The 26,077-nt window shown below is 38.0% G+C and overlaps 1 protein-coding gene across 2 annotated transcripts in view; it reads right to left on the bottom strand.

Moving 5' to 3' along the window:
* Positions 1 to 26,077, bottom strand: part of MSR1 (macrophage scavenger receptor 1) — an 87,489-nt gene that overhangs the window by 4,966 nt on the left and 56,446 nt on the right. For both annotated transcript variants that reach the window (XM_004382787.2, XM_023737232.1), the window contains exon 9: positions 13,063 to 13,251. In XM_004382787.2, coding sequence (XP_004382844.1) covers positions 13,063 to 13,251 — 189 coding nt within the window. The remainder of the gene's footprint in view (positions 1 to 13,062; positions 13,252 to 26,077) is intronic.

Genomic DNA, 26,077 nt, shown 5'->3' with positions numbered 1-26,077 from the left:
AACAGGAAATACTGGAAGTACTTTTGCTCTGTTATCTCATTGAATCTTCAAATAACCTTAAAATGGTAGGCACGTATATTGTGCCATTTTCTAGTTCAGGAAACTGAAAATCAGAGAGAATAAGTAACTTTGCCAAAGGTCCCACAGATAGTGTCTAATGGGCCAGTGCTCCTGCCTGACCTCTCTGCCCATGGCGGTGCCGTTAATCAATAGTTTACTTCAATCCTGGGCACTATTAGGTTGAGACATTTATCAAATCTTTTTTGAGTACCTACATGAGTGAAGAAAACAAATTCCACAACTTCTTGGAGCTGACCTCCTAGTGGGCTTATGTTTTAGGTAGATGAAGCAACTGTGGTCTCATATATAATCAGTGGCAGAGTTGATGCTTGGATCCAGAACCCCTGATTCCTATTCTGGTTCATTTCCCACTGAATGTGATACATTGTGTCATTCAGTGACACTGGTCTGTGTCATCTGGTAAAGATTTAGGCACAAATGAAAAAGTTTTGAGTGCCGATGCGTAAGACAGGAGTCCCTGGATAGTACAAATGGTTAACATGCTTGGCTGCTAACTGGAAGGTTGGAGGTTTGAGTTCACCCAGAGGAACCTCAGAAGAAAGGCCTGGTGATCTACTTCAGAAAAATCAGCCATTGAAAGCCCTACGGAGCGCAGTTCTACTATGAAACACATAGGGTCGCCATGAATCGGAATCGACTTGGTGGCAACTAAAAAAAAAAAATGCCTAAGGCAATATGCTAGGTTTTTTCACATATGATTTATTACACTTTTTTCTTATAATTAGCCTTTTTGAGATAATTTCAAATAATTCCATTTCACAGGTAAATAAGCCAAGACTCAGAAAAGAGGTATGACTTGCTCGAAATAACAGAGAATAGACCCAAACAACAGAACATGATGGCATTTACACCTTTATGATACTTGTTGGCTTCATATAAGCCCAAAGAGAATTATAGAAATAATTTCCAAAGATTTGTTGTCTTATTTTTATATTAATACATTCAGAACTGTTGAGCCTAAGGGAAAAATTTATTTAATATATATTTCCCATCTCATTTAAAATTATTTTCTGCATTAAAAAAGTAATGCAAAGGTAGCATAATATTCATAAAATTTTATCCTCATATAAAGCTTAAAGATTAAAAAACATATTTGTTTTCATTTCTTTAGGTAATAGCTGTTACTCAAGCGTTTTTGTTGTTGCTTTTTTTTTTTATTTTTTAACCTCTGAACTAACTTTTCTATGCAGAGGAAACCTATGCAAAATTGTGTATTTCAGATGTTTTAATTCTGTGATCCTGTCTGTCTGTCTAGCTGTCTGTCTATCCGTCTATATACCTATGGCTTCCTTTACAATTTGAGGGCTGTAGGGAAGACAAACTGTTCATTTTTGTGGTTTTAAAAGCAGGCAATGATGAAGTTGTTTTCCTTGACTTCTGGAGCATTATGAACTTGGCTTGTAATGCTTGAGAATATACTTGACGGATGATACCATTTCCTTTTAACTTCTTTAAAAAAATAAAGACGAATATTGATACTTCTTTGGCGGTTTGAGTTTTATTAAACTAATCTTCACTATCCCAACACTGTTATGAAGAAAAGTAATCAGATTTTATACATACATTAGCCAGATATATAGTAAAGTGATGAGATTAGCTGATGAATATGTAAGTGGTGAAGCAAAATCACTAATTTTTAATAATATATATTTTGATCATATCCGGCCATGGCTGTGTGGCATGGATTTGAAGCACCGTTAAGGCTTCTAGTTAGAAAGTACTGCATCAACACTTTCTTCTTTGAGAAAAACTTCGTATTTTAGATCCCGACTGAAAATGGAATGGAAGTTAGAATTGAGAAGAACGGGTAATGGCGACTGTAGTTCTGATTTCTAGTTTTGTAGTTCTGAAGAAGTCTCAGTTTTATCATATGCGGACTAAAGGATTTGGCTAAAATAGCTTTGAGATTTCATCTACCTTTACATTTCTGTGATTCTGAGAATCTGAAGCAGTAGCCTCTTCAGAAATGCAGTTCTTAAGGATGAAGAACTTAAGAAGGGCATTCTGTCCATGGAAAGGACAAGGACGAGGAGCCGGGTCGAGGCGTGGATTTTCACCCCTCACTTACTAACTGTGCAATGTGGGCATGGCTTGACCTCTGCCAGCCTCCCTTACTTTCTCTGTGACAAACTGGGGCTATGATATCTATTTATCTGGGGCTCTGTGAGCATTAAATGAGATCGTGTAGTAAACACACAATAAACAATGTCATTCCACACTTTATATTGTCTCTGTTACCGTAAGTAGCAAAAGAGACATGTTATGAATTCTACAGGCTGTATAGTAGTTTCCATAATACCCAACATCCAAACATTTACATTGTAAAACTTTCAGTGATCAGGAGACAATATGTAATAAATTGAGTTCTGATCTCTTGGTATGTTTTATTAATCTTTGGGATTATTTTTACTACCATTCTCCAAAAGATAGTTCAGCAGTGCAGTTATATTTTTGATCTGTTTCTGTTTATCCTTGCATTATTGAAAAGCCCATGTAGAAAATTGATTATGGAATGTGAAATGGGTAATAAAAAAAAGTAAAGAATAGTGGGATAAAATGATTAAAAGATGGCATTTATGTTTAGAATTTTCTTTCACTTCTGCTTCTAAGTTTAGAGGTTCAGCGCTATAAATTCAGGAGAAGATAAGATAGCTGTTCCATGCCCAGCCCTTACTTACTTCCAGCATCAGCATACAAGCTCAGATATACCTGGAACAAATGCCCAGAGGTAAACTACCATTGGCAGCTAACACTCATCTACGTTTGCTACGGGAAGACAACTGGGACAAGGGGCTGGAAAATCTGGATAGGAAGAGAAGAGTGAATTCTCTGTCCCTTACCCACGCCATGCAAGCACCAGAGGCCTCACAGTACTTCCTGCATTTAACCTTTTTGTCTACTCAGGAAACAAAGAACATTCCACTTTATACAAAAGGTGCGTCCAAATGAAACAGCCTATTTAAAGGAGTGTGCTTTAAACTTTATTCGTATAAATCATTGTACTTGTAGCTGCAAAAAAGAATTGTTCTTCCAGCTCATGAGGATTATCTCTGGTAAGCCAGGTTTGCTATTTTAAAACCAGAAAAAAAAAAATGAAGAAATTATGTACAAAAAATTTAATTATTTCTGTAATGGAGGAATTATACAAAAGGAATAAATTAAAATTTTTTTTCTTGTTTTAATTTTGGTAATTACATATGATATAATATTGATCTGATTCCTCTAACTTTTCAGAAAAAATGATAAATAATTAGAACTCTAATGCATCTATATCTTCCCTGCTCCTCTACTTGTATTTCTAAGTTTCCTCTCCTATCTCTATTCTGCATTCAAATTGCTTTTTTTTCTTTTCCTCCTGCGTGAAACCTTAGTGGAGGTGTGGAAGAATAAGGGGCAGTTTGAACAGTTTTACATAAAAAAAAGGTTGTTTGCCGTGGCTAATCCAAAATCAGCTTACAATGTAAACTTGTTTCTTAAAATACAATGGACAATGAAGCGAATTATGAAATTTATTTCTTAGGTTTTGTCCTCAGAATTATTTCTTCCTTCCAGCTCCTCTTGCTTTATGATTTTAAAATTCTCATCATCTTTCTCCAATTGTTTGGTGCTGAATTCTAGGCAGAGAGCTGGAACAAGAGCTGAGTCAGTCAGTACTGAGTCTAGAGGGAAGATTATTACAGAGTTCCTGCGTGGTCCTCTTCTGCCATCACATCTCTGCACAATAGCAAATCACATTCAGCCTGTGGTTCTTTTGGATCCTTGCAGCATCACTATGCAATATAAATCATACTGATCCAACCCACCTACCTTTCACAAAGAAGGATAAATAAAATTCTAATTACACAGTTTGTACTGTTGCTAGTAATGATAATCTCTCACAATTGAGCAATACTTGTATTGGGTTACTTTTTATATGGTAGTTTATTTAAAATTCAAAAAAATATACCAGGTTGGTATTATTATTTCTACTTGATTAGGAAGGAAATTGAAACTCTGAGATCCAAGCAGCAGAGCTGAGATTTAAACTCATATTTCTTTATTTATAAAACTCACGGTGTTTCCAATTCACTCTAGTGTTGTTGTCGCTAGGTGCCGTCAAGTCGGTTCTGACTCACAGCGACCCTATGCGCAACAGAAAGAAACACCACCTCGTCTTACACCATCCTCACAATCATTGCTATGTTTGGGCCCATTGTCGCAGCCACTGTGTCAATCCATCTCGCCAAGGGTCTTCCCTTTTCTCGCTGACCTGCTACTTTACAAAGCATGATGTCCTTCTCCAGGAACTGGTCCCTTCTGATAACATGTCCAAAGTACATGCAATAAAGCCTTGCCATCCTTGCTTCCAAGGAGCACTCTGGCTGTACTTCTTCCAAGACAGACTTGTTTGTTCTTCTGGCAGTCCATGGTTTATTCGATATTCTTCACCGGTACCATAATTCAAATGCATCAATTCTTCTTTGCGCTTCCTTATTCATAGTTCAGCTTCCAAATGCATATGAGATGATTGAAAATATCATGGCTTGGGTCAGGCGCAACCTTCGTCCTCAAAGTGACATCTTTGCTTTTCAGCACTTTGAAGAGGTCTTTTGCAGCAGATTTGCCCAGGGCACTGCATCATTTGATTTCCTGACTGTTGCTTCCATGGGTGTTGATTGTGGATCCAATAAAATGAAATCCTTGATAACTTCAATCTTTTCTCCTTTTACCATGGTGTTACTTGTTGGTTCAGTTGTAAGGATTTTTGTTTCCTTTAGGTTGAGGTGTAATCCATACTGAAGGCTGTAATTTTTGATCTTCATCAGTAACTCCTTCAAGTCTTCTTTGCTTTCAGCAGGCAAAGTTGTGTCCTCTGAATATTGCAGATTGTTAATGAGTCTTCCACTAATTCTGATGCCACTTCACTAGACACTTGAAAGTCCCTGGGTGGCATAAACAGTTAAGTGCTTGACTACCAACTGAAAGGTTGGCAGTTCAAACCCACCTAGAGGCACCTTCGAAGACAGGCCTGGTGATTGGTTTCCAAACGGTGATAACCTTGAAAACCCTATGGAGCAATTCTACTCTGCACATGTGGGGTTACCATGGGTCAGATCAACTCGACAGCAACTAATAACAACAGGCCCTTGAAAATGTGAAAGGTAAATCAAAACGCTGGCACATCTTATTATTTTATTATAAAAAAATATTTAGTAGATTATTGCAACTACCATAAATAAACAGCCTCACAAAAAATAGACACTAATATTAGAGAAGTAATCAGTTATCTTAAGAAAACTTAAGAGAGGATGTGAACAGACACTTCACCAAAGAACACATTCAGGCGACTAACAAACATATGAAAAAATACTTGTGATTATAGGCCATCAGAGAGATGCAAATCAAAACTACAGTGTACATCTCATCCTGACAATAGTGGCACTACTCAAAAAAAAAAAAAAAAACCCCAGAAAATAACAAATGTTGGCGAGGTTGTGAGGAGATTCAAATTCTTATACACTGCTGGTGGGAATGTGAAATAGTGCAACCACTAAGGAAAGTGGTATGATGCTTCCTTAAAAAACAAACGAGATATAGAAATACCATACGATCCAGCAATCTCACTCCTGGGTATATACCCTAAAGAAATAAAAGCCATGACACAAATACACATATGCACACCCATGTTCATTGTAACACTATTCACAATAGCAAATAGATGGAAATAACCTACGTGCCCATCACTGGATGAATGAATAAACAGACTGCAGTACATACATACAACAGAATACTACACAACGGTAAAGAATGATGACCAATCCGGTGAAACATCTCACCACATGGATGAATTTGGAGGACACTATACTGAGTGAAATAAGTCAATCACAAAAGGACAAATATTTTATGAGACCACTATTATCAAAAAACAAGAAAAGGTTTACACACAGAAAAAAAAAAAAAATCCTTTGATGGTTGCCAGGGATATGAAGGGGCAGAGAGGGAAAATTACTAACTAGATAGAAGACCCGTGTTGATATTGGTGAAGGGAAAGGCAATACACAATATGTGGAAGACAGCACAACATGACCAAGGCAAAGGAAGACCCTGGGAGGAACACAAGAATGAAGGGCAGCTACGGTAATTAATATAATATAGACAATCCTGCAACAATAGTATTAACAAACAATAACTATGAATGGATACATAGGTAGATAGGTATGCTAAAGGGGTGTGGGAGGGTGTAAGGAAGCACACCCACCTGCAAACAAAGGTTTGGTTGTAGATATTTCTACATATATAATTCCAGGTGCTGCATGTATATTAACATAATATAATATAGACTATATAGAATTAATATAGACATAACCAAACACTTCATGGGACTAAGTTCCTAGGCTTGAAGGTGAAAGACCGTAGACTCAGGGTACATCTATGTCAATTGTCACAACATAGTTCATAAAGACAATGTTCTGCATCCTACTTTGGTGAAGAGCGTCTGGGGTCTTAAAAGCTTACAGGCGGCCATCTAAGGTACAACTATTGGTCTCTTCCCGTCTGGAGCAAAGGAGAGTGAAGAAAACCAAAGACTTAAGGGAGCAGTTAGTCCAAAGAATTAACGAACCACATGAACCACAACATAGGCAACCCCGAGACAAGAAGAACTAGATGGTGCCTGGCTACCACTGCCAATCACTCTGACTGGGATCACAACAGAGAAAAAGGTAGAACCAAACAAATTCACAAAAAAGACCAGGCTTACCAGTCTGACAGAGACTGGAGGAACCATCAAGACTATGACCCTAAGACACCCTTCTGACCTGGAACTGAATCCATTCCCAGAGACCACCTTTCAGCCAAACAATAGCCAGGCCCGTAGAATAAACAATAACACACAAGAGGAACTTGTTCCTTAGAACGATCAGTTATACGAGGTCAGAAGGACAACATTCGCCCAAAAGCAAAGTTGAGAAGGCAGGAAGGGGTGGAAAATCCTGTCAAAAGGAAACAGGGAACCCAGGGTGGAAATGGGGAGAGAGCTGACACATTGTGGAGAATACAACCAATGTTATGGCACACTTTATGTACAGACTATCCAATGGGAAACGAATGTGCTCTGTAAACTTTCACTAAAGCATAGTACAAATATTAAAATAAGAAAGAAAACTTGAGAATTGTCTTTGGGTAGCCAAACCAATAATTCCACGTGAGACTAAACTCCATGAATTCATTATTTATTCAAATAGAACATATTTTCTTGCCAGTATCTTAAGATATTTATTTCCTTTCTTACTAGTGTTTTAGACCAGAAATCCCTAGAGATATGAGCAGGAGTGAATAAAAACTTTGGGGAAAAGAATGTTTTACCTTGAGACTAGGCATTAAAGGTGATGCAATCGTAAGACAACAGTCTCAAACCTTGTGTGTTTCCACCTGTGTTTGGAACTCCAATGCAAACACATCTATGAAGTTCTTGTCAAGACCTCTTGCTCACAGTGAAGAAATAAAGCTGGGGACACAATGTCTTGTACACTTTCATGTATCACAAGCTGTATTTTCCAAAGCTTATTAGTTCCCCCCAAATTACATATACTACTGTTGTTTCTCTGAATTGGGTTTTCTTTTGTAATAGATTAAAGTTTTACTTTAAGAAAGAGAGGTTAAAAAACTGTACAACTGGGCTTGTTTGCTCAACAGACAAAAACCAAATGCAGAATGTGACCTCTTGAGATAACATAAGCGACAAAAGAACTTATCTTGATGAAAAGTATTTTAGGATATTTTTCTTTATTAGACTGAGCTATTCACCAAGTCCACATTGATTAAATTATCTGAACAATTGGCAAACTCTGTATTTCATTTTGTCCACAAAAGCACATCCTGAGAATCTGAATCATCCACATGATGTTATTTCAAAATAGAATTCTGAAGAATTTTCAGCCATTTACCAGATGAGAAAGACACCAGGGATGGGAATTTTACATTCCTCCTGTTTATTAGAACTGCAGTTGTCCACTCATAGATGTGAACAGTTATCTGAGATGCTTTATGAAACTATATATTTAAAATAAATGGCCTTCCATGCTGTGAACCTTAGTTACCACAGAAACATATTCTCAACACATACAACATTGTGGAGACCATAATTGTCAGCCCAGTCTTGCTAAATGATGGGCTGATTCATTTGATTCTCTAGTGATTAAGAGTTAAGGATTTTTTTTTTTCCTTGTTCCCTGTTTCTGGGGGGAAGAATAACTCTAGCTCATGGACTTTGAAAACATTTCACTTTGGGCGGTACATTTTATAGGTACAAGAATAATTTTAGTCCTACACTTTTCCATCAGGAAAAAAATTCTGTGGTAGAGATGGAAATTTTGGAAGCTCCAAAGATTTATTGCAGGCTGCATATTTCCTTCTTCCTTTGTTTATTCTTTTCAAACCTTTTAGGCCCAGGTTAAAAACTGATGGCGGGGGGCTGAACCTGGGCGCCAAACACTCTGGTCAACACTCTTTACTGTCTTATCTAGCCTCTTCATGAAATCAAATTACCCTTCTGGCTTCTGAAGGCTTTAGAACCTGGGACCCCTGTTTAAATCTGTCTCTTAAATCTGATATGGAGAATTCATTTAGGCAAAGGAATTTTTATTTTTCCAGTTGCTGTTGAGTGGATTACGACTCATAGCAACCCCATATGTGTAGAGTAGAACTGTGCTCCATAGGGTTTTTACAAGCAGATAGCCAGCCTTTCTTCCAAGGCATCTCTGGGTGGGTCCAAACTGCCAACCTTTCAGTTACTATTTGAGCACTTAATCATTTGCTTCTCCTAGGGACTCCTCAGGACACAATTTTGACCTATTTTCACTTGTCTTCGGTGTTTAGCACAATATCTGGCACACAGTAATTAATAAATTGTAGTATAGTATAATTTACCAATCTCTCTCTTTTTTTTTTTTTTTGGCTTTAAGAAGTATAGCTTATCTTGTTCTAGTCTCCTGATGTGATAATTGGACACATTTCTCTATTTTATAGATAATCTGGAAATGCTGCTATTTTATTTCTATAATTTTGCATGTAATTTCCTCCCCATTTTATTTACCTAGAATTTATTTTCTATTTATTCTATTTACCTAGAAAAAAAATTTATGGAATCAAGAAGGTTAATTATTATTATTATTACTTTTTATTTTATGGTCAGCAAAAACTTCAGAGAAGCCAACTATTTATCAGATTTGGACAGTAGGATAAAGGTTACACAATATCTGTATCTGAGTTATCTGTATTTATAGGGAAAATAACCATCGTAATCAAAACATATTAATTAATATATTAACAAAATGAAAGTAATTCCAAAGCCTCACAATTTCTGATTTCTGATTAGGTTAGTTAGCAAAATGCCTTTAAGTAGAATGTTGTTGTTGTTGTTAGGTACTGTCAAGTCAGTGCCGACTCATAGCGACCCCATGTACAACGGAACGAAACGCTGCCCATTGTTGCAGCCACTGTGTCAATCCATCTAGTTGAGGGTCTTCCTCTTTTTTGCTGACCCTCTATTCTACCAAGCATGATGTCCTTCTCCAGGGACTGGTCCCTCGTGGTAACATGTCCACAGTATATGAGACGAAGTCTTGCCATCGTTGCTTCTAAGGAGCATTCTGATCGTACTTCCTCCAAGACAGATTTGTTCATTCTTCTGGCAGTCCATGGTATACTCAATGTTTTTCGCCAACACCATAATTCAAAGGCATCGATTCTCTTCGGTCCTCCTTATTCACTGTCCAGCTTTTGCATGCATACACCAAAAAAAAAAAATTGCTGTAGAGTCGATCCCTACTCATAGTGACCCTATAGGACAAAGTAGAACTGCCCCCATCGGGTTTCCAAGAGCACCTGGTAGATTTGAACTGCCAACCTTTTGGTTAGCAGCCAAACTCTTAACCACTATGCCACCAGGGTTTCTGCATGCATATGAGGTGATTGAAAACACCATGGCTTGGGTCAGGCGCACCTTAGTCCTTAAAGTGACATCTTTGCTTTTTAACACTTTAAAGAGGTTTTTTGCAGCATATTTACCCAATGCAACGTGTCGTTTGATTTCTTGACTGCTGCTCCCATGGGCTTTGATTATGGATCCAAGTAAACTGAAATCCTTTACAGCTTCAATCTTATCTCCATTTATCATGATGTTGCTTATTGGTCCAGTTGTGAGGATTTTTGTTTTCTTTATGTTGATGTATAATCCATACTGAAGGCTGTGGTCTTTGATCTTCATCAGTAACTGCTTCAAGTTTTCTTCACTGTCAGCAAGCAAGGTTGTGTCATCTGCATATCTCAGGCTGTTAATGAATTTTCCTTCAATCCTAATGCCATGTTCTTGTTCATATAGTCCAGTTTCTCAGATTATTTGCTCAGCATACACATTGAGTAAGTATGGGGAAAGGATACAACCCCGACGCACACCTTTCCTGACTTTAAACCACTTAGCATTGCCTTGTTCTGTTCGAAACACTGCCTGTTGGTCTAAGAACAGGTTCCTCATGAGCACAATTAAGTGTTCTGGAATTCCCATTCTTCACAATGTTATCCATAATTTATTATGATCCATGTAGTTGAATAGTCAATAAAACACAGGTGAACATCTTTCTGGTATTCTCTGCTTTCAGCCAGGATCTATCTGACATCAGCAGTGATATCCCTTGTTCTACATCCTCTTCTGAATCCAGCTTGAATTTCTGGCAGTTCCCTGTTGATGTACTGCTGCAACCACATTTGAATGATCTTTAGCAAAATTTTACTTGTATGTGATATTAATTATATTGTTCAATAATTTCCACATTCTGTGGGATCACCTTTCTTTGGAATGTGTACAAATATGGGTCTCATCCAGTTGGTTGGCCAGGTAGCTGTCTTCCAAATTTCTTGGCATAGACGAGTGAGAGCTTCCAGTGCTGCATCCATTTGTTGAAACATCTCAATTGGTATTCCATCAATTCCTGGAGCCTTGCCAAAGCTGTCAGTACTGCTTGGACCTCTTCCTTCAGTACCATCAGTTCCTGATCATATACTACCTCCTGAAATGGTCAAACATCGACCAATTCATTTTGGTACAGTGACTCTGTGTATTTCTTCCATCTTCTTTTGATGCTTCTTGCGTCATTTAATGTTTTCCCCATTGAATCCTTCAACATTGCAACTAGAGGCTTGAATTTTTTCTTCAGTTCTTTCAGTTTGAGAAATGCCAAGCGTGTTCTTCCCTTTTGGTTTTCTAACTCCAGGTCTTTGCACATTTCATTATGATACTTTACTTTGTCTTCTCGAGCCACCCTTTGAAATCTTCTGTTCAGCTCTTTTACTTCGTCATTTCTTCCATTGGGTTTAGCTACTCAAAGTTCAAGAGCAAGTTTCAGAGTCTCTTCTGACATCCATTTTGGTCTTTTCTTTCTTTCCTGTCTTTTTAATCACCTTTTGCTTTCTTCATGTGTGATGTCCTTGATATCATTGCACAACTGGTCTGGTCTTCGGGCATTAGTGTTCAATGCACCAAAATGATCCTTAAGATAATCTCTAAACTCAATGTATATATGGCTATCTTTATCTAATCGCTTTTTTACTCAGAATCTAAGAATGTACTTATATATAAAACCTATGATGCAAGTTTAGGAAAAAAAAATTGAGACAGTAAATATGTCACAGATACATATTCAAATATATTATCCTGGGCAAATTTTTGCCCTAGCCCTTTTAACACATTCTTAAACAAGTTACAGAGTCATCTAAATGAAAATACAAAACCACACACACAGTAAAATAATTTTTCAATGTTTTACTAACCTCAGAAAGGAGAAAGTAACCTTTCTCTTCCTTTTTTCCTGTCATACTCTTTAGGGGGGTTACGTCAGAAAGCAGTAAGTATAGAGATCAAACCTAACCAAACCGGAAGCTGTGGAGTCAATTCTGACTTGTAGTGATCCTACAGGACAGAGTACAACTGCCCCATACGGTTTCCAAGGAAACGCTGATGGATTTGAACTGCCGACGTTTTGGTTAACAGCCAAGCTCTTAACCACTGCGCCACCAGAGGCTATGTAATTACTTCTTTTTCTTTCATGACTTTTCTGGTCCTTTGAGAATACAGGTGCATCATGGGTAAAGAGTCCCTGGGTGGTGCGAACGGTTTACATGTTTGTCTGCTAACTGAAAGGTTGGTGGTTCGGTTCCACCCAGAGGTGCCTTGGAAGAAAAACCTGGTAATCTACTCCCAAAAAAACAGTTATTGAAAAGCCTATAGAGCACAGTGGTACTCTTACACACATAGGGTCACATAAGTTGGAATTAATTCACCTGGCAACTAGAAAAACCAAGGACGATGTATCTCATGCTGTGGGACATCACAGGAGGTAAAAGCAGATGAAGTCATCCTCCTCTCCAGCTCCACAGAACAGAGGACAGGAGTGAGCACCTGGTGTTGCTCAGTGCCCACCAGACGCAGGCGTGCAGGCTGCGTCACGACTTGCCAACGATTCACTCTTCCCCAGTTCTCTTCCTCTGCCTTTCCAGCGACTCTGTTTTCCTCTATGCTATCACTCTCCAACTAACCAGATGAGTGTAAATGAAGTTTAAACATTACAGGTTGTTTTTCATGTTTGTTTCTTTTCTTTTTTATTAAAAAGAAATTTATTGTGGTAAAACTATATATAACAAAAAAATTTGCCATTTTAACGTGTACCGTTCAGTGACACTAATTACATCCGCCATGTTGTGCCATTAGTCACCATTATTTTCAAAAGTTTTTCATCATCCCGAACAGAAACACAGTACTCCTTGAGCAACAACTCCTCATTCGTCTTTAATGTTCCCTTTTTATTTCTACTTCCTAGAAAAAGGCATTTAAAAAATCCCACGCGGAATTCTTTCCTCTTATCCTACATGCTCCTGGCCGTACTTCTTATGTATTTAGAGAATGCCTAGATTTTATTTTATAAAAAAACAAGATTTCCTTTATGTTACCTTGTCCAAAACGAGCTGCCTTATGCACAGTTAGAATGCCTCGGAATCCCAGACTCCTACAGACTACCTGTCCGCTGCGCGCTTCCCAGTAGTCATCACAAATTGTACCCCACAGGCCGTTGTGGAAAATCTCCACTCTACCCTCGTGGGGTCCGCTACCTCCAACCAGTCGAACTGTCTTATCTGGAGCTGTAACAAAAACAACAACACAAAAATTAAGCAACTATTAATAATGTACATATTGTGTTACAATGCGTTCTCTTTTTTAAAAAACGTTTAAGCTTGTTTTTCCGGTAAGGTAGACTATGGGAATAAATATAAAACTTTCTAGCATCACCTACTGGTAAAGAATTTAACTGCAAACATTGCATTAGCAAAGCTGAAAAGTAAAATCCATTGTTTTAACATTTAAACAAATCATAGATATGAGAACACTTTATGCTCCGACGACTTTAAAATTCAATGACTACAAGTTTATTAATGTTATACAGGTTTTGCATACGATTTAGAAAAAATTTATAAAAAAATGATTCAATATTTTCTTGGCACCCCAGCACACAAATTGACACAATGCAGTGACTTTCAGTGGTATAGCAGGCTGAAGAGCAGATAGTTTATAATGTCATAAACACACCAACAGATGACCAATACTCATATCTTTTCCTGTGATAAACAAGCTAATTGTATTGGTAATAATATTCATTTAATCATGGCAAGAATATTCCTTGTTATGAGGACACTGGAATTTGTCCCAAAGATTTTTTTTCTGTTTTTGTTTTTTGAAAAATAATAATGAGATAAAATCAGGCAAATCTTGAACATTTGGGGAAATGACCTAAGTGGTAAACTTTACAAAACATACTGTGTTTATCATTGCAAAAGTAAGTTTGTTCTCAATGGCTAACTAATCAAAATGCCATATATCTGATAAATTTTATAAAATCTTGATTACACTAAAAAGAGATTTACATAAATATGAAATGACTCCTTGCTATTCTTAAAAGGCAGCATATATATTTTCAACCTAGGAGCAGATACATAAAAGTATGCAATTAATATTACAAAATAAATTCACCTGGAGAATCAAAATTTCTTCAAACACTTTGTACTAGTCTAGTACTTGTTTCCACCACACATCTGATCATTTGTTGTACTCTGGGGGCTTGTGTGTTGCTGTGATGCTGGAAGCTCTGCCACCGGTATTCAAATACCAGCAGAGTCACCCATGGTGGACAGGTTTCAGCTGAGCTTCAAGACTAAGACAGACTAGGAAGAAGGACCTGGTGGTCTACTTCTGAAAAGAATTAGCCAGTGAAAACCTTACGAATAGCAACAGAACGTTGTCTGATATAGTGCCGGAAGATGAGCCCCTCAGGTTGGAAGGCACTCAAAAGACGACTAGGGAAGAGCTGCCTCCTCAAAGTAGAGTCAACCCTAATGAGGTGGATGGAGTCAACCTTTCAGGACCTTCATTTACTGATGTGGCACGACTCAAAATGAGAAGAAACAGCTGCAAACATCTGTTAATAATTGGAACGTGGGATGTATGAACTATGAATCTAGGAAAATTGGAAGTTCTCAAAAATGAAATGGAATGCATAAACATCAATATCCTAGGCATAAGTGAGCTGAAATGGACTGGTATTGGTCGTTTTGAATTGGACAATCATGTGGTCTACTATGCTGGGAATGACAACTTGAAGAGGAATGGTGTTGTATTCATCATCAAAAAGAACATTTCAAGATCTATCCTGAAGTGCAACGCTGATAATATCCATACGACTACAAAGAAGATCAGTTAATATGACTATTATTCAAATTTATGCATCAACCACTAAGGCCAAAAATGAAGAAATTGAAGATTTTTACCAGCTTATGCAGTCTGAAATTGATCAAACATGCAATCAAGATGCATTGATAATTACTGGTGATTGGTGATGTTACTGGTGATAATTTACTGGTGAAAGTTGGAAACGAAGAAGGATCAGTAGTTGGAAAATATGGCCTTGGTGATAGAAACAATGCTGGAGATGGTATGATAGAATTTTGCAAGACCAATGACTTCTTCATCGCAAATACCTTTTCTCAACAACATAAATGACATCTATACATATGGACCTCACCAGATGGAATGCACAGGAATCAAATGGACTACATCTGTGGAAAGAGATTATGGAAAAGCTCAATATCAGTCAGAATAAGGCCAGGAGCTGACTGCAAGGTCAAGTTGAAGCTGAAGAAAATTAGAACAAGTCCATGAGAGCCAAAGTACAACCTTGAGTATATCCCACCTGAATTTAGAGACCATCTCAAGAAGAGATTTGACGCGTTGAACACTAATGACTGAAGACCAGAGGAGTTGTGGAATGACATCAAGGACATCAAACAAGTAAGAGGTCATTAAAAAGACAGGAAAGAAAGAAAAGATCAAAATGGATGACTGAAGAGACTCTGAAAGTTGCTCTTGAACATCAAGTAGCTAAAGCAAATGGAAGAAATGGTGAAGTAAAAGAGCTGAACAGAAGATTTCAAAGTGTGCCTCGAGAAGACAAAGTAAAGTATTAAAATGAAATGTGCAAAGACCTGGAGATAGAAAACCAAAAGGGAAGAACATGCTCAGCATTTCTGAAGCTGAAAGAACTGAAGAAAAAATCCACGCCTTGAGTTGCAATATCGAAGAATTCTATGGGAAAAATACTGAACGACACAGGAAGCATCAAAAGAAGATGGAAGGAATATAGTCACTGTACCAAAAAGAATGAACAAACCTGTCTTGGAAGAAGTACAGCCAGAATGCTCCTTAGAAGCAAGGGTGGTGAGACCACGGCTAGCATACTTTGAACGTATTATCAGGAGGGATCAGTCCCTGGAGAAGGACATCATGCTTGGTAAGTAGAGGGTCAGCGAAAAAGAGGAAGACCCTCAACAAGATGGATTGACACAGTGGCTGCAACAATGGGCTTAAGCATAACAATGATTGTGAGGATGGCGCAGGACCTGGCAGTGTTTCATTCTGTTGTACATAGAGTCGCTATGAGTTGGAAGTGACTAGATGGCACCTAACAACAAGTATTTGTTTAAAACAGAGACTAAAAGGCAGAGACAGAAAATAGTTTTCAAAGTTTAGTTAGTGCTAAATAAAAATAACAATATCCTCTAACGATCCTAAAGTCAATGAATTAGTTCTATTTAAATGTATCCTTACAAATATAATTTTGAGGAACACTGTATTATAAAAAAAGCAATATGCAATTGTCACAACAAGAATATCTAATAGGAAAATGGAGTTTTATTACGGGTTTCAGAACTCAATTGAAGAAATGTTCAGTAACTTTTTTTTTCTAATTTGAGTAAAATTTGTTGAAAGGTCAATAATTCTATAACATGTAAAAATATAGACAATTTCCTATAACAAAACTGACTGACTCAGAAACATAAAAAGCTAGCATGTTAATATTTAACATTACAATTATAATTATTTTCCTGATTCTTCCAAAATATTAATTCAGTGCCAAGTACTGAATTAATGTAATCATACTGAAGCACATAAACCATGATTCACTTCATAAACGTAAGTTAAAAATATTTTTAAAAAAGAAAATGATTTTCTATTACAGTATTCAAACATTCAATTACCGAATAAAATACCTGGGTGACCCAGTCATTCACTGTAATTGCCTAAGGAAATGAGAAAGAATAATATTGTCTCGAGAATAGATTGTGTAAAGTTTTTAAATATTAGAGTTAGGTTATGTTAACTAGCATCATGCCCAAATGTTTATTTTCACAAAGTCAAATATGCCCAAGTATAATATATTTATCATGCATATTATGAAAAAACAGGCATGCTCAAGCATTTGGTTATATGAGCCTTGTCTAATTGCCCAGACAAGGGTATGTAAGCATTCTCACTGTGCATTCTTTACCTCTTAACCCAAAATAACCAAACCCATTGCCGTCGAGTTGATGCCGCCTCCGAGTGACCCTATAGGAAAGAGTAGAACTGCCCCATAGGGTTTGCAAGGCTGTAATCTTTATGGAAGCAGACTGCCACATCTTTCTCTCATGAGGTGGGTTTGAACCACGGACCTTTCAGTTAGCAGCGAAGTGCTTAACAACTGTGGCACCAGGGCTTCTCTTACCCCTCCCAAAATGGCATTAATAAGCTTTCTTGTCTTGAAGCAGTGGTTCTCAAATGTTTGCCTGCATCGGAAGCACAGATTGCTGGTCCCCACAGAGCTTCTGATTCAGTAGGTCTGGAGTGGAACTTCTAACAAGTTCTCATGTGATAATGATGCTGCTGATGCAGGGACTATACTTTGAGAACCACTGACCTAGAAGATCATATCATTTATGTAGAAGAAGAGGTATTTTATATCAGAAATTTCTGCTGATGCCTGTACAATCCTTTATCTCATTTATTCCAAAGAAGGTGGCTGCAGATTTCTTTCAAATCTTCTATGCTCATGTGGTTACGACGGGGAGAAATTCCCTCTATTTAAATTCTTTAGGGCCTGGTGGTGCAATGGTTAAGTGCTTGGCTGTTAACCGAAAGGTTGGCAGTTTGAACCCCACCCAGTGGCTCCATGGGAGAAATACCTGGTAATTTGCTTCCATAAAGATTACAGCCTAGAAAATCCTATGTGGTGGGTCTACTCTGTCAGCTGGAGGTTGCTATGAGTTGGAATTGAGTCAACAGTACCCAACAACAACAACAAAACCTATGTGAAGTGAATAAATCTTTCCTTGTCTTGCCAGCAAGATGATTCAGGCTAGATGTTTAAAAACCAACAAAATGTATTAAGGAATTTACTAAAAATGCTTCTAAAATTTATTTTTGGCTCACCTCTTTACAGATTTCAGAAGAGAATGATTTTTAGGTATCTGTTTTTTCTGGGTAGATGCCTTAATTCTCCTCTTAACCTTATTCGTGTAGACTTTTTCCAGATTCAGTTTAGATAAACGCAACCAACATTGACTATGTGCCTTTTGAATGACTCTCTGTATTAGATGCTGCTCCTGTTGTTATCTGCCACAGAGTCAGCCCCCTACTCATGGTGACCTCACGTACAAGGGAACAAAACTCTACCTGATCTTGCACCATTCCCATGATTGGTTGTGGATTGGACCCTTTTGACCATAAGGTTTTCATTGGCTGATTTTCGAAAGTAGATGGTCAGGCCTCTCTCCTCGTTCTTCTTTGTCCGGAAGCTTTGCTGAAACCTGTTCAGCGTCATAGCAACACAACTCGCCACTGACAGACAGGTGGTCTCCCACATGGAAGGCAAGAGTTCTACCACTGAACCACCATTGTACCCTACTCTTTAACTGACCAATAACAGAAGCACAAACTAAAGTAGCTTAAACCAAAATAAAAATGATAATGTATTTTAGGGATTTTAAGGATGGAAGACTGTCCCATGGAACCCAAGGACAAGGTTATAATTGGGCTTCTGGAAGAGCAGAACCAAGACTTGACTCCCCGAGACTTTCTCTCCAACTTTTATCCAAGCTTCTCTCTGCAAATTGTTTCATTCTCCTCTTCTGTTGCAAGCTGGATATCTTTGTTCTCCGGTCACATGACAGAACATGTCTGCTAACAGGTCCTCAGTGTATGTTTTACAGTCTCTTTCTCAGTGATGGTTTTATATATCCAAGGGAGTCCCTTGGCCTAGTTTGGGCCGAATGCCCATCTATGAAAAAATCAGCTTGGGGCAGCAGGTAAGGACACTTGCATTAACATAGCATTCCTGGAGTGAAGGTGGGGAAGGCATTTCTTTGTTAAAGGGGAGTTTTGAGCGGTCAAAACAGTAAGTCCATTATATAAAGATATTTCAGTAATCGGTATATATAAGCAATGTTAATTATATTCTATGTTTAGGCCTATGTTCTTCTTCATATCTGTGACTTGAGAGTATAAGTAAAATTATATTGGCCCAGAAGGCAGATAATTTAGATTTAATTCTGCCTCTGACACTGTTTATCTGATCTTGAATAAACCATTTAACTTCTCTGGGACCAAATTTTTCATCTGTTACAAAGAGAAAATGACACCCACTCTTAGTTAAAACATCTGAATACACCCTGTGTGCCAGGCACTTTGCGGTTCCAGAAATAATTTGACTAAAACATGTATCCTGCCTTCAAGTTTCATATATTTTTAAGGTTATTTTGAAGATTAAACAAAATAATGCATTGTTTAAAATATTGTACAAATGTGAAGTTTTTATTTTTGCAACTTTAGAAAAATTTAAAGTTTCCGTTTTGTGATGAAAGCATTGGTATTAATATTTCTGTCTCTGGTATTAATCACCTAATGAATTTTTTCTACTGACATCCATTTAATGTTTATCCTTCTCGAAGAGGAGTTCTTAACAACTAGGATGAGCTTCTGTAGATTGAGAAGACCTGCCCTATGGTTTCTAATATGAATTTATTTGGCCTTTGTTATTTCCAATCATCGTTTTCTATTATTTTGGGGGGACTCATCTAGACCAAAGGAACCCTGGTTTCACAGTGGTTAAGTGCTCGGCTGCTAACTGAAAGGTAAAAAGGTTGGTGGTTCAAACCCACCAGCCAGTGGGAGAAAGATGTGGCAGTTGGCTTCCGTAAGGATTTACAGCCTTGGAAATCCTATAGGGCAGTTGTACTCTGTCCTATAGGATTTCTATGACTTGGAATCAACTCGACGGCAGTGGGTTTAGAGTTTTTTTTGTGGTCTTATAGATCAGAAGTAAGCAAACTATGGCCCCTGGGCCAATTCTGGCCTGCTTCCTATTTTGACTGGAGCCCTGTGGCACAGTGGTTAAGAGCTATGGTTGTTAATCAAAATGTTGGCAGTTCAAATCCACCAGCTGCTCCTTGGAAACCCTATGGGGCATTTCTACTCTGTCTTATAGGGTTGCTATGAGTCGGAATCAACTACACGGCAACAGGTTTGGTTTGGTTTATGTGGGTGGGAAAAAAAGAAAATAGAACAGTCAAACGAGACAAGAAGAACAGAGCATGGTTATTAGTATACATACTCTTCAGAGTATCATGAGCTATAATGCTTCTTCTACCATTAAATTTTCAAAATTGCCAGTTAAATAAAAATGTCTGCATTTCAAAAAGCCTGTTGTTGTCTGCAGGGGATAGTGTTCATATATGGAACATTAGCTATAATTTGAGAGCAAGCTTGCAATTATTTACTATTTCGTTTCTAAGTGAGGCTGAAATTCTACAGTTACTTAGAAGGAGAGAACCTATAAGAATGTATAGGGAAATTGTATTTATTTGTTTCTAGGGTATTTAAAATTGTGCTCTTCACTTAAAACCTCGAGGCATTAAAAAAAAAAAAAATCAAGCCATCCATCAAGATATTGAACAGAGCTAATTTACAAAGCTCATATCATAAAATAGCATAAGTTCTTTCTGATTTTTGAAAATATAGACCTCAGCCAGACCTTATAAAAGTTCTGAGGTCCCGTCTTATAAGCTGTTGAAACTATAATAAGTGATCTAACCTCTTTGAATCTTCATTTGCCCACTTATTAAATAAATATAGTAACACCTACCTCCTAGGAACGAGGTTTCAAATGGGACAATATATGAAAAAAAAAAAGTATTTTAAACTGTAAGGTACTATAAAAACAGTGGTAGTAGAATTATTTATTACATTTTATTCTGAAAGTTTGTTTTTTTTAAAATCAGAGACTGCAAGGAATTTGAGATGTGAATCTTGGGAGAATAATGTCCCAAATTTGGCACACTGAAATTCAATCTGTCCAGTTATGGGCAAGGCTGATAATTCAGTGTAGATTCTTTGACTCTTTCTGAAGAGAAAATAATTTTCCAAAATAACTCTGGGTGTTTACACCGTGAATTGTATTTGGAATTGAAAGACAATCTGTATGCTCCTTGGGTTGTGAAACTGGAAATGCTGTGACCGGGCTGACCTATTGAAGTTGGTAGAACACAATAGTGTGTATGGCCTTTGTTACATCTGCATTAGACAGAAGACACCATAATTCCTGTACAACAGCTATGCCCACAGGTGTTTAGGGACAGCCTCAAAAATCCAACAACGGAGATGTTTCCCTCCTCCAGGCAACATTGTCACAGTTTGCTCACTTAAATCTCGACCTTTTTAGTGTAATCCAAATAGATCCTCTTGGAGAAACAAGAAAAAAATATGGGATGGCCTATTGTCTTTGGATAATAACAAAAAGTAGGAAAAAACAAATCCTGTTTAAAAAGAAAAAGGGTGTATCTCAGTTAGACTCTAAGTTAGGTTAAGGAACTAAATGCTTTATTTCAAATGAGAGGATTCCAGTTCTTATTCATCAGAGAAAGGAGAGAATCAGTGTCACGAAACAAGAAGTGTCTGTAGACCAGAAGTCAGGAGACCAGGACTCTTAGTCCCAGCTGTGCTACAAACTTGCTTTATGACTTTGGACATACCATTTTGCCTGTTGACACTTTAATTTCTTCACTTGTTATGATACCTTTCGTAATTATCTCATAGGAGTGTTGTGAAGATTTCATTTAGCTCAAGAATGTATTTTGAAAAGGTTTGAGGGGAAGTCAGGTTGTATTGAGGTGCAATGCAATGTACTAGGTGAGTCATGGAACTTAAAATCAGATATACCAAGACTCCAACTGCAGCCCCACCATATACATACATACTAACTGGACGATTTTGCACAGATTCCTTAACTGCTCTAAATCCTTCTGGGACAAATAGCAGAGTGATAGATTTCTCGCGTGGATAAGTAAAGAGGTACATAAAGTGCTTTGCAGACTGGCTGGCACAGCAGAGTCTCTCAATGTACTATTATTGTTATTATTGATATGGTTATTTCTTAAACATACAGATTTCTGGCCTAATGACTGGGAATAAGTGATGGCAAGACAAAATATTCATGTATTAGAGTTTCTCGACGACTGTGCTTCTGAATCCTAAGGAGAGTTTTTGGAAATCACATATATCAGCCCCGACACAAGCCCTCTGAAATCAGAATGTCTAGATGTCATGTCCAGCAGTCTGTATATGATAGATGACTCAGACGTCATTCCGATGCTTTCATACTAGCCTGGTTATAAATCCTTCATGTTATGAAAGAATTGAATAAATCGCTGCCCAGTGAGCAATCAGCAAGAATATTGCTAAATATTATTGGACAACCCGGTGTCCTGCACTCAGAGGTTCTGAAGGGGCAATCTGCCTTTTCCACCGCTGATCGCATTGGCCAATAAGCTTGTCCCTTCTCTAGACTCAGCGACCAGTCGAGGGGAAAGCTCAGACCCAAGCAGAGACTAAGAGAGCTCTTTAGAAGAAAAGAAGGTGACGTTCTTTCTTACTCATGGTTAGATGTGAAGATAATCCTACAAAGCAAGAACCTACTTGACACGAATGTCCCAGAGAGAGAGATTGAGTCCAAATGACAGTTCGAATCCCTGGATCCTGCCATACGTGGAGAAAAACTCTCTTGGGATTCCTAATTATGTGAATCAATGCTTTCTACTTCTTGAGTAAGCAAGTTTCTGTCACTTTCTACTTAAAAAGTAGAGTGTGGCCACAGACACCCTTTAAACTCAGTACTGAGATCACTCCTGAGGTTCACCCTTCAGCCAAAGATTAGACAGACCCATAAAACAAACAATAATGCACATAGTTCAGCCACATATACCAGACTGGATGGGTGCACCAGCCCAGGGGCAAGGACGAGAAGGCAGGAGGGGACGGGAAAGCTGGACAAATGGAAATGGGGAACCCAAGGTCGACAAGGGGAGAGTGTTGGCAAGTTGCAGCATTGGCAACCAGTGTCACAAAGCAATATGTGTATTAATTGTTTAATGAGAAATTAATTGCTCTGTAAACCTTCATCTAAAGCACAATAAAATAAAAAAAGTACTGACAAATACATTAAAAAAAAAAAAGTTGCCATCGAGTTGATTCCAACTCACAGCAAACCCATGTGTTATAGAGTACAGCTGAGCTTCACAGGGTATGCTTGACTGTAATCTTATGGAAGCAGATCACCAGGCCTTTCTTCTGTGGTGCCACTGGTGGCTTCGAAGTGCCAACTTTAGGTTAGTAGTCAAGCACAAACCATTTGTGCCACCCAGGGACATAGATGGTGGTTATTTGATAAATGATATTACAAGTGATCTCCCAAGTCATTCTGTCATTAACCTCTTTATTATCAGTTATTTTCAACTTAAACTGCGTTATCCTGCCAATTTTTATTATTTCATAATACACTGTAAAGTGAAAGAACCTGACTGAAACAGGAAAGCACAATATTGGCAAGAAACTTACACGCAAGTGGAATTGTTCTCCTAACTATAAAAGAACCGAATCCCTCAACATTTTTAGCGGTAAAACTTAGGCCCTCTTTAAAATCAAACGGACAGGCAGAGAAAACTGAGGCAGGACCTTCCTTGCTCAGGAACAGCGCAGACCCTGCTAAAAAACAGTCAGATATGAGGAGACCCACTGACATGAATTTCAATTCTGGACACTTGCTTTTTTTTTTTTTTTAATTATTCTTTGTGTTTTTGATTATTTTCAGATAAAAAGAGAACTTGAGTACCACGGTGGGTATAACTGGAGAACACAAGCTTTTTCCTTTAATTTATAAATGGGAATTAAGTAGTCACACCCGTTGTGTTGTGTTGTGATTTGATCACATCAGAAACCTCTCTTTTCCTAATATGATCACTGTCATTGAAATGCCTACTTCAAAGACTTAGAAGATTCTTATTTAAATTATTATATAAGTATTTATCAAGTACCTACTAGATTCCGCAAAAGGAGCCCTAGTGATGCAGTGGTTAAGCGCTTAACTGCTAACCAGATGTGAGTGGTTCAAACCCACCAGCTGCTCCGTGGGAGAAAGATGTGGCAGTCTGCTTCTGTAAAGATTTACAGCCTTGGAAACCCTATGGGGCAGTTCTACTCTATTGTGTAGGGTCACTATGAGTAGAAATCGACTCAACAGCAGTGGGTTTGGTTTCATTCTTTCTTTCTTTCTAGGTGCTTCAGTACATTAATAATAATTTATTCATTTAATTACTGTCTTAGTACCTAGAGCTGCAATTGTCAAAGCTTTATAACTCAGCCATAAAAGTTAGGTCTAGGCTACAGCTTGCCGTACAAAGCTTCATCTTGGGAGCATCTTTTGCAGCTGTTCCTGAACTATGGATGTATGAAATAAAACAGAAAGAGGGATTTAAAAGTTTCAGCCTCTGTGAATGGCAGAAACAGATACCATTGTGAAGCTTCCTTGATTCTTTTAGTGAGGGTTTGGTTTGTTGCCATTGTTGGTGCTCATTTCCACAAATAGGCATTATCCAGAACCTTCTAAAAGAGAGTTGGATTTAGTCACAGGGGAGATGAATTGACTCTTAGGCTGGCTATCCGGGTGTGATTTGGTTTGGGGCGCTGCAGCGGAAGTATTCAAGCTACGGGGCATCTCTTCTAGTGGAGTCTTCACTGACAATTGCTGCTTTCTGTGTCGTTCTCGGCCAGGTGGCCTTATTGGAGTCCTGGTGGTGCAGTGGTTAAGTGCCAGGCTGCTAACTGAAAGGTCGGCGGTTCAAACCCACCAGCCACTCCAAGGGAGAAAGCTGTGGCATTCTGATCCTGTAAGATTACAGCCTTGGAAACCCTATGGGGCAGTTCTACTCTGTCCTGTAGGGTTGCTATAAGTAGGAATGTAATTGATGGCAATGGGTTTGGTTTCTTTTTTTTTTTATAGAAGTCGCAATACATTAATAATAATTTATTCATTTAACTACTATCTTAGCATCAAGTGCTGCTGTAACAAAAGACAGCAAAGTGGGTGGCCTTAAAGAACAGAAACTAATTTCTCACAATTCGGGAGGCTAAAAGTCCAAATCTGGGGCTCAGTCATCTCCTCTGTGAGCCTCTTACTGAATCTGCTGATTGCTGACAATCCTTGGTGTTTCTTTGCTTATAGACGGTCCTCACACAGCATCTGTTTTCCCTCTTTGTGTATGTCTGTGTCTATTCTGCTCTTTTCATAAGACACCACTTGGAAGTGATTAGGTTTAGAACCCACCCTACTCTGTTATGACCTCATTAGCATAACAAAATAAAACCCCTGTTTCCAAACAGAGTCATATTTACAGGTTCAGGGGTTAGGATTTCAACATAACTTTTTAGGGAACACAATTCAATCCATAACAGTCACTCTTTGTGATAAATATATTAATATATAGCATGTTATTTTGGAATGAAAAGTGTTTCTGGGCGTAGGTGATGTGGCTAATGGGACAGAGTAACAGAACGTAACAGGAGAAAGTTTAGCACAAAGGCCATTTTGGAATAGAACAGACAAGCATTTTAAATAGAGACAGATATGAACAATGTTATGAGTCATGTGGATTTTCAGTGAAAATATTATACACAGGAACTAAATATTTCTGTTCAGTTGGAGCAGTTTACCTGTCTTTTAGCATTTCTAGGATATAAAAATTTACAATTGCACAAAAGATCATTTGAAAGAAGGGTGCTTTTCACTTTACAGAATAATCCACATTAAACAAATACAAACAAACCAAACCCATTGCCGTCAAGTCAATTCCGACTTATAGAGACCCTATAGGGCAGAACAGAACTGCCCCATAGGGTTTCCAAGGAGCGCCTGTTGGATTTAAACTGCTGACCCTTTGATTGGCAGCCAAACACTTAACCACGGTGCTCCTATGGCTTAGTATTTTTTCAATAGCTCTCTCTAATGATGAACACCTGAAAGGTTGCTGGGATTCAGGTATTTTACTTTGAAGTGGATCCAGCAGGATATGAGTAAGAATTCAAGGGAAACAGGAAATGGAAATAACTGTAGCACTCCACCAAAAAAAACGAAAAAGCACAAAAACCAAACCCGTTGCCATCTAGTCGATTCTGACTCAGAGCAACCCTATAGGACAGAGTAGAACTGCGCCATAGGGTTTCCAAGGAGTGGCTGGTGGATTTGAACTACTGACCTTTTGGTTAACAGCTGTG

Source organism: Trichechus manatus, unplaced genomic scaffold (genome assembly GCF_000243295.1).
Source record: "Trichechus manatus latirostris isolate Lorelei unplaced genomic scaffold, TriManLat1.0 scaffold00099, whole genome shotgun sequence".
In the NCBI taxonomy this organism is placed as follows: Eukaryota; Metazoa; Chordata; class Mammalia; order Sirenia; family Trichechidae; genus Trichechus; species Trichechus manatus.
This window is presented reverse-complemented; position numbering and strand designations above follow the sequence as displayed.